Source organism: Clarias gariepinus, chromosome 8 (assembly GCF_024256425.1).
Source record: "Clarias gariepinus isolate MV-2021 ecotype Netherlands chromosome 8, CGAR_prim_01v2, whole genome shotgun sequence".
NCBI classification, from domain to species: Eukaryota; Metazoa; Chordata; class Actinopteri; order Siluriformes; family Clariidae; genus Clarias; species Clarias gariepinus.
The window spans coordinates 11,525,371-11,538,589 of record NC_071107.1 but is presented as its reverse complement, the minus strand read 5'-3'; the positions used below and the strand labels follow the sequence as shown (position 1 = coordinate 11,538,589).

General features: G+C 36.4%; 1 protein-coding gene across 1 annotated transcript in view; it reads left to right on the top strand.

The window, feature by feature from the left end:
- prim2 (DNA primase subunit 2) overlaps positions 1–13,219 on the top strand; it is a 74,711-nt gene that overhangs the window by 24,760 nt on the left and 36,732 nt on the right. The window contains exon 8 of the mRNA XM_053502350.1: positions 6,667–6,734. Within this exon, the coding sequence (XP_053358325.1) occupies positions 6,667–6,734 (68 nt within the window). The remainder of the gene's footprint in view (positions 1–6,666; positions 6,735–13,219) is intronic.

Genomic DNA, 13,219 nt, shown 5'->3' with positions numbered 1-13,219 from the left:
ACTGCACTTGAATCACCATCTGACTCGAAGCACTCATTAGCTTTTTTTTTTTTTTTTATTATTTTATTTTCAGCTTTTTGTTGCCACCAGCTCTAAAATGAGTGAAAAGCAGGAGTTTTTATTTAATAAGCAGCATTCCCAAAAAGAGACAAAAAGCAAAACAGTATTGCTACCCAGTTTGCCCACATCTCAAAACAGCTGAGGGGAGGTGGGGGTTTCCAGTAACTGCCAGCCTTCAGTGAAAAACAACCTAAAAGTTTCTAATCCAGGAAGAGCACTCGTACTGATCTATTTTCATTGTGTTTATTTTCTTGGAATTGTTCTGTGTGTAGTTCTTGCTTTATCCTAATGGAGGCGCTGTCTCTTTACAATCTAGCGCTAGTCTTCGGCCACATCTGTTCTTTTAAATGATTTCAGAAAAAAAAAGCTGATTAAAAATTTGAAAAAGAAAAAAAAAAGGAAACATTTCGCAGTGTTCTTGACTTGGCTGTGGCTGATTCCTTCTTACATTTGATGTGCTGTTTCTGAATGACATATTTGCAAGTTCCAAAATAGCAAATGCACAAATGAGGCTCTTATTTTAGGTACTTAAAATTCAGTCCATGTTAACATATTAAGATGCTTTTCCCATTTGCCGGTAATTGCCCATCTGAAGACAATAGAGATTGTTTAATTACGAGGATAAGAAAGAGCCTAGGACAGAACGTGGTCGTTTCTTCTCGCAGCATTGATCGGTTTCTGCTTGAGAATGGAAGCTTTTGTGTTTTGGACTTTTCACGAGATCCTGCGAGACAAAAGAGTTCATGATGCTGAAAAGCGGCCTGATGACAATCTGTTAATCAATACGCCGATGACGGCTTTAGGCTTCTTTTTTTTTCAAAAAACACGAAAAAAATTAATCTTTTCTCTTTCAAGCTTTTGTTTTAACCCCTAGAGAATCACTAGTTGTGTGTGTGGGGTTGAAAGGAGTCTTATTGTTTCATATGATTGTATGTTTGGGTGGATTGCTGGCGAGGATAAAACTAATGAATAATTTTTTTAAACAAGAAAAAAATAATGTATAATGTAATGTAATGTGTGTGTATACATATATATAAATCCTTAATGCTTTTACAGAACTGGCTACCTGGAAGATTTTGCTCTTTTGATTGTAGTGTGTATGAGCATGCTGCAGTGTCTAGATAGTCTGTGCTGTGCCAAAATTTCACTTTCAGTTGAAAGCAAATAAACATCAACTCATAAAGCTTTACACGTACAACAAAAAGTACACACAAACACACAGATGACTGTGTACACACACAAAAATGACTGACTGGATGAAAATGAATGTTAAGAGGACTGGAATAAAAGAATAACATCAAAACTATGTGAATAGCTTGAAAGAGAAGCAGAGCTCTTTGTGGGGAAAGCCGAAAACACAGCAGGAGTATGATGACACAACTAATAACTAAATCAAGTTCACTGACGAGATGGTCTGAAGGAAAGAAAGAACTGCTAGTCAAGCTGGATAAGAGCTTTGGCATGTCTGATGAGCACCGGTGCGTGTTCATCATTATTCTGTTCATGTGCACGCTAAAAAAGTGAAAATACAGGCAAGGAGTTCTGAATAGTACTTGTGAGACCTTGTGCATATGTGTTTGTATTTTTATTAGGTATTACAATGCATTTGTTTGATTTTAAAGATTTTTTTATCCCTTCTTGATTGATGACCATTGTTGCCATCTAGCCTGTGTGGAAACTTGCTTTCTGCTATCGATTCTGCTTTTTATATTTTTTCCCTCATAAATCAGCTATCATAATTGGACTATCAGTACGTAGGAGAAGTGATGTTTACGGCGGATCAGTCCGTTTAGTATTACTATCGATTTTATACAGTAGAAAATACAGAAGGCCATTTTAAATTTGGAGAATATTCTTTCTTACCTCATCTGTCTCTCTGGAGTCCTGCGCTCTCTGCAGTACTTTTTTTTTTTATCTGACTCCTATTTCTTACCAATTATCTGGATCACCAACATGGCAGCACTGAAGTAATGATTCTTGGTCCCTCTGGACTGTTAGTGAGTCGTTATGAACGTGTGTGTGTGTGTGTGTGTGTGTGTGTGTGTGTGTGTGTGTTGCCCGTAATGGCATCTCTGTTGGCCCGACCTTGCATAAAAATGTACACTGCTCCCATTTGTCTGAATGACTGTGTTTTCTTGAGCTTTTTGTACCCCTTGACCTGGCTTACAAACCCTATTGAACTGAATATTTCAGTTAATCAAGGGTTTTTTTTTTTGTTTTTTTTGGTTCTCACAGCTCATAAGTTCTCATAAGATTATGACCGCCTGCTTAATATTGAGTGCCATGTTGCACACCTGACCGTCCACATCATGTAAAAGAAAGCATGTTTCATCAGACGAGGCCACCTTCTTTCATTGCCCAATGGTACAGTCCTGATCCTCACATCCCTATTATACATGCTTTGGTTGGGAGACAATGTGATGCCTGTGTTTCGACACCTATCTATCTAAAACTTGAGCTCTCCTGTTTGATTGGAAGACACGGGTCAGCCTTCATTTTCCCACACGCATCAATGAGGCTTGGCCAGCCATGACCCTCTTGCTGTTTTACCAGTTTTCCATCCTTGGACCACTTTACAGTACTTGGGTCCTGATCACTGCACACAGGGAGCATACCATGTTCACTTGCTGCCTAATAATACTCCACCCATTTCCAGGTCCTATTGTAATGACATAATCAACGTTAGCTCTTCACCTGTCAGTGGTCATTATGTAATAATTTTTCAATTCTTGTACCACCGCAATCTGGCAATGATTTTTAAAACTTTTTTATATACTGTAGTTATAGCCATGATTAATGTTGTGGAACCTCCATGACCCAAGTTAGTTTCTTTTATCACTTGGCATAAAAAAGCTGTAAACAGACTTGATCTTCAGTTTAATGACATAAAGAGGAGTTTGCTTCTTTAAAAATAACACTGTACAAAAAAAAAAACGGTCTATGATTTATGGTGGTTTGACGTACGATTTTTAAATTTTACGATGGTGCGAAAACAGTAAGTTGGATGAAAACATACTTCGATTTTAGAATTTGAATCTGTTTCTGCGCTAGGGGTATGCTCTGAAAAGAGATGACGCTGCATGGAAGCAGCGATCCTCAGCCAGTCAGACACGCGAGCATGAGGGCAAATCACCGACGCTCAACAGTGTACTGTGTTAGCAGTGTAAATTTACATGAGAGATTCAACACCTCAGTATCAAATAGAGATGTGTTATCAAAGAAGATGTGCTAGATGATTTTGCCCAACTGTACGCTAATGTAAGTGTTTTAAGCATGTGAAAGCTAGGCTAAGCTATAATGTTCAGTAGAAGATGTACAGTCTTAAATTATTTTAGTAATGTCTCTAGTGCATAAGGTCCCAATAAACATAAACTGATAATGTGTTTAACAGTTTAAATTATGTACGGTTTCTTGAAGGTTTAAATATTGAAATAGTTTGTAGTTGGAAATAAATGTTAGAATATTCTTATTGCAGAATTATTGCAGCATAATATAAAACCTAGCAAACTATTATTATTGTTTCTACTGTTTTTTTGTGCTAAAAAACGTCTCTGTTTGTAAAGATGTCATAGGTAGACTTTTTATATTTTATTTATTTATTTATTTTTAACTTCAGCGGCCCAAATGTTTACTGTCTGATTTATTTCAAGTGGGTATATTTTAGGTCTTGGGGTTTTGAAGAAAAATATAAAAACTATTTAATGAACACTGAACTGAAGTGTAACTTGTTTTAATTGTATTAAAAAAAAAAGTGTCATCTTTTTTTCATGCCAATAAATTGTTCCACACTAGGTGGCAGTATTGAACCAACTGCCAATTACCACAAAAGAAGTGATACTCTTGCAAAACACAAGTATTTGTGTACTTTATATTGTTATAAGGCTTCCTAAACAATTAAAAAAGTTAAACTAAATTTTAAATCCTTATTACCTTAATTTAAATTGCATATTCAATTAAATCATGCAGCGGTGTTTGTTAGCAATACAGTATTTATACTTGAACTAATAGTTCATTAGTTTACTTGTATTAGTTCCTTAGTATATATTATTAATGCTATTCCTAGAAGAGGAGAACAATACTTTGAAGAGAAATTAAGAAAATTACATTAGCACTGTGCAATAACGTAGGACTCTATTATGTGTTTGTACCCAATAACCCAAACAAAGTGAACTCTTATGGTGCATTAATCTTAAATAATACTTTAGATCTCTTACAAGCTCATTAAATAAATAATTAAGAAAGACCAACAACATATTGATAAATAATATAATATTGTGATTTTGTTGACGCTAATTATTTAAACTTGCATATGTAGCCTTTACTTTTTACTTGTGTTTATCAGCATATAAAGGCTCAAATAATCATATTGAGGATGTATATAATATATATTATTATTTTTTATTTAGCTATTTTTAAAAAAAGAAACCAAAGCTTAAATTATTAACAAAGTCAAATAATTATCACATTTTTATTATTTCCGCGATTATTTGTGCAGCTCTAACTCTTATGCATATGCAGAATTAGTTTCAACACTTCTTGTCTAGTTTAACCTGTGTATGGAAATAGAAGCCAATTTATTTGGATAAACTGTTTTTCATGATCTTGGGAGCCCATATTTGTTGGAGTGGAAATGTTGCCGCCTACACTACAATCTGCTGCTTCCTTAGTAGTTTGATCATGTTCGTCCAACACGTCTCTTCATCACTGACTTCGTCTTGCTCTGGTTAACAGACGCACTGCAGACTTTATGAATGTTATCATATTTATGAGCTGAGGATGTAGTGAGCTACTTGTTTCACATATGTGACAGTTTATGTAGTCAGCTTTTTTAATGCGACGTGTAAGGAATGAAACAAGATGCGACCTGCTGTTATAGAAAAAAAATAATAAACCGCAGCAGTGAAGTTAATTGAACCTGTATCGGTTTATAGCAAAGGGTATTTGTTTTTTTGTTGTGTTCATCTTGCACTGCTTACACACAATTAGAAAATCGTATGATGTACTTTTGTCCATTTATAGGTTATTTAATGTTGTGAACCATCAGGGAAAGTTAGTTATTATAGCCATTATAGCTTTTTATAGCTAAAAGCAGTTGTTCTTTTACTGGTCTATGTTTTTTCCCTCTTTTAAAGGTAGCAAGGCAAAAAAATAAAAATCCTGCGGCTTGTTCTTAAGTAGAAACTGAAGACTGAAAACTCCTCTGTCCTGAGAATTATTCCCTAAAAGAAAACTCCTTCCATAAATATTAGCTGTTTCTTCACAGAGATCTTCACTCTAATACTGTTTTTTCATAGTTTAACATAATTTTAGAAATCTTTTTATTATTCTTTGATTATGTGGAGCATCTGCCAAAAATGGCTACTATAGAAATGATGTATTTAACCTTGCAGGTGACAAAAAAAAAAGACCATTTTTAGATTTCTAAAGCTATAGTAATATTAATGGTAGTACAGCTGTGGGTTTATCCAGTTTAATCAGACTTTTAAAAATGAAAAGTTCTTTCTTTGTATGAGATCTGACACTTAAATAAACAACAGAGGTTACACAGCATTTCAGTGTAAGAAATATAGGTGCAAGACAAATTAGATAATCATCTTTAGTGCTATTTAACCTTATCGGATCGCCACAAATTTACTCGAATGGACCTAAATCTACAGTCTAGCTTTGATTAAATGCTTTAGTTTAATCTAGACTTTCCATTTCTTTTGGTTGTGTAAAGCTGCTTTGCAACAATGACAATCGTTAAAAGCGCTATACAAATAAAATGTAATTGAATTGTATCGTTAGTAATAGAAATAAGATCATAATGCTCGTGGAAACTGTAACAGTGTAGGGAACAACAGGTCTTCACTTCACTGGAAAAATGAATACAACATTGCCCATCAGTCACTGTGTCTGGCTGGAGTGTTCGACTGTTTTTTATTTTTTTTTAATTATAATTATTATTAAGAATGACATCATAGGGGGCATTGGTGGCTCAGTGGTAGGTTTCTTGTCTGCCATGCGGAAGGCCTGGGTTAAATTCCCTATCCACTGCATGCAGTGCCGGTCCCAAGCTTGGATAAAATGGGAGGGATGTGCCAAGCTTGTGTGCGGATCGGATGGTCTGCTGTGGCGACCCCTTTCCGGGAGCAGTCGAAAGACCAACAACATATTGATAAATGTTGTAATTCTCAGCTTTTGACCTTCAACTCGAAAGAAACAAAGAAAAACTCCCATAACTTAGAATCCCAACCTGAGACAGTCTCTTTAGCCCCCAAGTTCATCAAAGAAATGTTAAGTTACACTGACTATTCAGTGTAATGTTAGCCCTAAGAAAGGAAAGATAGACATTAAATCATCCATGTTTTTCCACTTTGTAGCTCAAACACATGCAGTCAACAATTAGTTCCATTATCTAGGTAATTTAATTTAAGACAAATGTCAAATTGATACTCATTGATAAAAATAATTTGTTTTATATTATTTAATAAAGATAAAATTAATACTAAAGGTGCAAAGGTATTTACAGAACGGAAGTCTGTTTTCTTTTGGCAGCAGAAAAACATTTGATCATAAAGATGGCCTTTACGTTTGACCCTTTCAAACTGTTTTGTGTGTTTGCAGCTGACAGCACGCTCTTTACCAGCCGTGCAATCTGACGAGCGACTCCAGCCTCTGCTCAACCACCTCAGGTAATTGGGATCATCAGACATTTTTCAGCTCCTCTGATTTACACCTCTGCTATTTATCATCATTGTGCCGTCACTGCTGTTGCAATTCAACAAGCTTGATCCCTTCTCAGACAGCTTTTTTCCTCCTTCATTCTGAGCTGAAGTATTTGAAGGGAGGCTTTTAAGTAAATGACATCAACTACATTCCAAAATGTCAACCTTGTTTTTTTTTTTTTTTAGGAATTCTTTTTTTTTTTTTTTTGTTTAGTTATTTTTCAGTGATGGACCATTTTCATGGTTCTGCTTGTTTTTACATGAGAAAAAGATATTTATTTTGGTTAATTAGGCTACTCATTCTCATAGCTACATTTCACATGTCAGATCTTCATTTAGGGAACATGCATGCTTTTTGTAAAGGTCTTGAACCCACCCCTTCATTTCTTCAAATTTAGCTTGTAAAGAGTCAGACTTTCTTGTATTTTTAATGTCGTCTTGAGAAATAGTTCTCCAGGCTTCCTTGAGGACATTTTTTGGCAGGTTTGTGACTCTTATTTTTAGTCCCGTCCCGGTACCTGACCAGTTTCAGAGGATTTTTTTTTTAATTTAAGTTACACATTGACCTATGAATCATTCAGGCATTAAACTAAAAGAAAAAAAAATCTAACTTTAAACACATGAACCAGTAAGAAACTAGCGCAGATGAACAGTCCATGATTAGTTTGTACACTGCTAATACTGAATGCTGAGGGGTTGAAACAGACGAGAGTGGAAAAGAGGTTGCTACTGGAAATTTAATTGGCCTGTTTATTCTCTGGCTAATATAAAAATTGACCAAAAACAGGGATTTTTCTTTTTGTTTCTCCTTTTTGTTTGTAAGTGCACAGTAGAGACCCTTCTGACTTTTGAAAAATGATGTTTGCATTAAAGATCCCCTTTAAGGCCAGGTTGCCGCTGTTGGGCCCTTGAGCAAGGCCCTTAAACCCTTTCTGCTCCGGGGAGCCGTAAAATGGCTGACCCTGTGCTCTGACCCCTGCCTACCAACAAGAAGATGGGATATGCGAAGAATTAAGCATTTCACTGCATATCGTACTGTGTATGTGACTAATAAAATTTGAATTTGATAAGTAACACGATACATTTATAGCTATAATCCAGGGGCATTGCTCTCACTTTGAGTCTATAGCTCTTATTTCTTTACACATATTTGAAAAATAGCCTGACATTTTATTTTAGCTGTATTTTATGGATTCTTATTTTAGGGATTTTTTTTTTTTTGTCCTCCAGTTTTTTAATAGTTTTTTTGCAATGCAGTCTGTTCAGGTCGTTCTAATAGTCACAGCATTATCCCTCAGTCAGATGTCAATGCAGAAGCAATATAATCTGTTGCAACTTCACTTCACATTTTTTCATAGTGTTCTCTTACCATTATTGTGCACATCTTCAGCACACTGTCATTGTTTAGTCCAGAGTTTATAAAACATGGACGATGTGACTGGCATAGATGGATATTAAAGGCAGCCTCTTCACAGAATCCACACCAAAGGGTGCCTTTTTTTCTTTCACTTGTGGAGTAAAGGAACAATGGGCAACGTGCCCGATTGGCATCAGAGCCAGCAGCTATTTCATTTGTTATCCAATTAAAGCAGCTGCAGTCCCCTGAATTCTGCTGCTTTAATTGAATTTGTCTGTGGGGACACACAGGCAGCGGTTTGAGGCTGCAAAATACTTTTTGCTGTCTGTCATCACTGGTCTGGCCTGATAAGACACTCGTTTGACCCTGAGCAGTTTGAGGACATGTCCAATAGGCTCAGTAGGGGACTGCGTCTCTCTCTCTCTCTCTCTCTCTCTCAGCTCTGTGTGTGAATTCAAGTGTTTAGATACAAATCTATTGAACGTCATGGCTTTATTTGGCCTCTGTAGAGTTTGTGAGGCTGAGTAATGCTGGTACAGAAAATATGGCCCTGTATTATGTGGTTGAGTGCAAAAGTTTGCATCCCCCACATTTTTTTTTGATTGAGCGAAAATAGAATCACTTGAAGTACAGTTTGCCTATAGATATAAAGAAGTTAAAGACTGAAATGTGGCCGACTCCTTTGAGTAAACAGAAGAGGTGCCAGATAACGGAGTGTGTTCATAATGTTAGATGTGAATTCTAACACGATTCTTATTGAAGGAAGTATTAAAAGAAGAAGCATTTGCAGTGAAAATCCATCTTCAAATCTTCAGACGTTCTGAACCCTGTAGTCATGGGTTGTTAAGAATAACATAATAATAAAGTTTATTCACTGTGAAATATTAAAATGTATTGGAATTATGAACTTTGATAGAAGACTGGTAATACACGTTTATTAGGGATGGGAATCAGCAGTCAGCTCTTGATTAGATATTATCACGATTCTTGCGGGGGGCATCCATGTGACAAGATCTCCAACTGGAAGCAGGACACCAGGACGCTCACAGACGCCTCTGGTTGGCTGTAGAGCCGTAATTAATGTGGGAGTACTAATTATTTATTCATTAATGATTAATTATTCTTTCCAAACAAACTTTGGAAATACCACACGTGATAAAAATGTAAAAATTATTAAAAATGGTAAATTATAAAGCAGCAGCGATGTTTTATCTCCTCTGATGCCTTTAAAGTTTCTGTAAGCGTGTGGGCACGTGTGGCTTCTAACGTGGCCAAGTGTGACTGGAAAAAAAAAAAAGGAATAGAATCGACAGTCTACTTCTGATTCCCAGCTCTGTAAAATGGTATGTTAAATGATATCCGTGAAATCTACTAAACCAACAACCCAACCATTTTCTTGCACCAATTTGGGGGACCAAAGAGTGCAGTGACCAGAAATGCATCAAATCAAAGTGATCTAGGTAACATCTGGGATGAGACACGATTTAAATTGTATCCCCTGATTATAATAACCTCTTTTATTGTTTTGTCCTTATGGGTGTAAAAACATTTTTTTCTCTTTTTTTTTTTAACTCAACAGTAGATAATTTTTTTCTTTTTTATCGTTTTTGTTTTGGTTCTGGTGAAAAAAAAATATGATTAGTATTTGAATTGTATCCTCCTGTTTACTGCAAGAGAAAGCTTGCTCCGCTTTAGAGAAATGTGTCTCGTTTGTCATTTGGTTTTATGTTGCGCTGTCAAATATCTCTTTTCCTGACATGCCTCAACCAAAAATTCATCTCTTTTTTTTTTTTTTTTCCTTTTTCTTTTTTTTCCCTAAGCTGAAGAAATGAAACGGAAAAATGGCTGGTGAAAATTGTCAGTTCCAGTTAGATAGACCTGACAAATAGTGCGACACTCTGAAGTCGCAACAAATAGAAAACAAGTGAGATTATTGAGCAGTTAAGTAGTGGCTGCTGCTGCTGTGTGTTTGTGTTTCTGCGCGTTTGTGTGTCTGTCTGTGTGATCTTTTCTTTTCTTTTCTTTTTTTGTCCGTGTTTGCTGCTCATTTGTCTGTTGCTCGGCATTCCATACTTTATATTATTAAAAAATAATAAAGACTAAAGCTGTAAAATCATGTATTATTCCACTTAGACCACAGAGATTTCAGTGTTTCATTTCTTACTGACATTTCGCAACATTTCACATTTTATCACTTTAGAGTTAGTTAGTTGAACTTGCTTCTCTGCTCAAAAAACCCAGTCCCCTCATTGCACTTCCAAATTCCTTACATAACTTATAACACTTCCTACAGGCCGTGTTCAGACGAAAATTCAGACAAACAGCTCGTGCCCGCCGGTACCCTTTTCTTTAACCAGAAACTGCTGGTGTATTTTCTATCGTCGACGGGTCTCTCTACGACTAACATTTTAATGATGGGTTCTTTTGATGTCTGGAAGGTACGTTACACAGAGCATCTTACCAGAAGCCTAAAAATGCTCTCTTTGCTGCTGATAAACTGAGAACTCCAGACACATCGTGTGTGTGTGTGTGTGTGTGTCCCTCTTTCCCGGTCCAGAATCGAGAACGTATCGAGGTGCGGAGGATCCATCAAGCATCATGATTTTGTAAATCGTTTTAAAACTTAACAATTTGGGCAGTGTTTATACTCCTAACAATATAATATTGTGGTAGAAATAAAATTTTAACCTACACTGTTCTACCTCTCTCCCCCCTCTCTTTCTCCTTCTCTTTCTTCTTTTTTTGGTTGATAGAAACTCTCTTACACTCTCTATATTAGCTATTGCATGATGATTTCTGTCTCTCTCTCCCCATCTGTCCCTAGGTTTGATCTCTCATTCTCTCTCTCTCTGGCTCTCCCTGTTCCTTTCTTTCCTCCTCTCGCTCGATATGAACTCTGTTCTACCCTCGCATGATGATTTCTCCATTTTAACCTCTCTCGCTTGGGTGCTCTCTCCATCTGTCTCTTTGTATGATCTCTAGTTCTCTCTGTTTCGCTTTCTTTCTCCTCTTCCTTTACTTGATATGAACTTTTCTCCCTTCTCTCTCTCTCTCTCTCTTTTCTCTCTCTCAGGCATGATGATTTCTCTCCCTATCTATCTCTCGCTTTCTCATGCTCATTATGAACCATCTTTTACACTCACTCTATATGATTTCCCACTCTGTCATGATGACTTTTCTCTCTTGTGAACTCAATATAATTCCTCACACTCTCGCTCTTTCATTTTTTAATTTTTATATGACCTCTTGCCCTCTTACTTGATATGAGCGCTCTCCTATACACTATATGATTTGTTTCACACCAACATTAATGTGGAATGTTTGCTGAAAGTTTCTGTGTATGAGCCGTTACTATAAAAACAAATACCGTATTAGAATGAGAACAATAACATTCATGTTTACATTACAGTTGAAACTACCTGTGCTGCTGTTTCAAATGAATACTGTAGATGCACACTGTGGTTATGGTATAATGTCATTTAGGGTTTGCTGCGTCATATAACTAAACCAAATGCACTTTGGTGTTAGTTGGCTTGACCAACTTTATTGCTTATTGACTGGCTTATAGGAAGAAATATCTAGTGTCAGGGTGCTGAAGGAGAGAGAGTGGTGTCAGATCAGAGGTTTTTTAGTAGCCTGCCAACTTGATAATTTTTTCCTGTCATATTGATGTAAAGAATGAGAGAAGTAAGTCTAGTTGAGCAATGGCTTTTTTGACCTAACAACAAAAACTAGTTTTAGATGTTGGTAAATTGTCGAAGTACAAGGAACGTCAAACCGGGACTCGTGATGAAATTTCTTGTGAAAGAAGCTGTGAAACCAATTGACATTTAAGAACAATGCGGTAATGAGACTCTTAGCCGCAGTAAAAACATTTGATTGGTGCAAACATTGTAAAGAAGACCGCATTTTTCAAGAAGAGACACAGAAGAGACGCATCTGCTTGTGGGAAAACTGTTCACACAATTTGGTTATGAACACCACTTGCACATTACAGGAACCCGCGTAGTAATTATTGCTACAGTCCTGACCTCACTCCAAGCCATTAAAGGAGTTCCTGGGAGGCTAGTGTTTCAAACATGAAGCAGGCAGAATGAGCATGGTGGTGGTATACAAGAACTAGTGAAACTCTGGCATAAGTGCATTAGTGTAGCAGAGAACTAAATAGAATAATTGTGTTCTGTTATTCTGCATAGTCAAAGATCCAGGACGTTTGATCAACACCCCTCGTATAAGAAAAATGTTAACTTCAAGACATGAGATTATTGTAAAGTAATACATTTCTAGTTGGTAACAGTAATTTGTTTTGCATTAGGCAGCAACACACTATTCCAACATTGTTTTCCTATACTGGCATGCTCACTTGTCTTTTCTCTTTAGGATTATGATATGAACAATTCTTTTTGGCAGCAGTCTCTGAATGTGCGGTTTAGCTCAACAAAGCGTTCAGCGAACCAGCGTGCTGAAACAGGAGCAGCTTTAATAATGCACATGAATTTCTTTCCACTGCTGAGTTTTCACTTTTTAGTGGAGGGGGAGGTCTTTTAGCAATGTGCTTACCTTGAGAATCTCAATTGGTGCGCAGTTGATATGGGAGATTAACTTGGCAAAATTCCATAATGGCGTTTAAAGAATAAAAACGGTTGGACAGCAGTAATCTCACAGAGGAGAATGTGAATCTAAACGGTTGCATGCATTTTGGGTAATTAAAATAGCCTGCTTGTAAATACATTATTTATAGTTTTGCTAATATTTGGTGTCTTTGCGTTCTACTCTAGGTTTTTTTTTTTTTGTTAGTTAATACTCAAAGCAATTTAATGGTAAAACCCGAAACCTCTCTTGAGATAACTCGGTTTTACTTACGATGATGTACAGTCTGACTGAGAGGTTGTGCTTTGTCTGAATGCTCCATTTCTTTTTTTATTTTAAAAGAAAAATTGCACACAGAATGGTTTATGTTTGTATTTGTGGAAAAAAAAATCTTGTGAATCGTTGCAGAGTGCTTATTTTCTGTTGTTTTGATTCGCCAGGCTTGTCAAGTACGTCATCTGGTGGGTTTAAAAATGGTCTCCCGTGCAGTCTTGAAAAATATAGA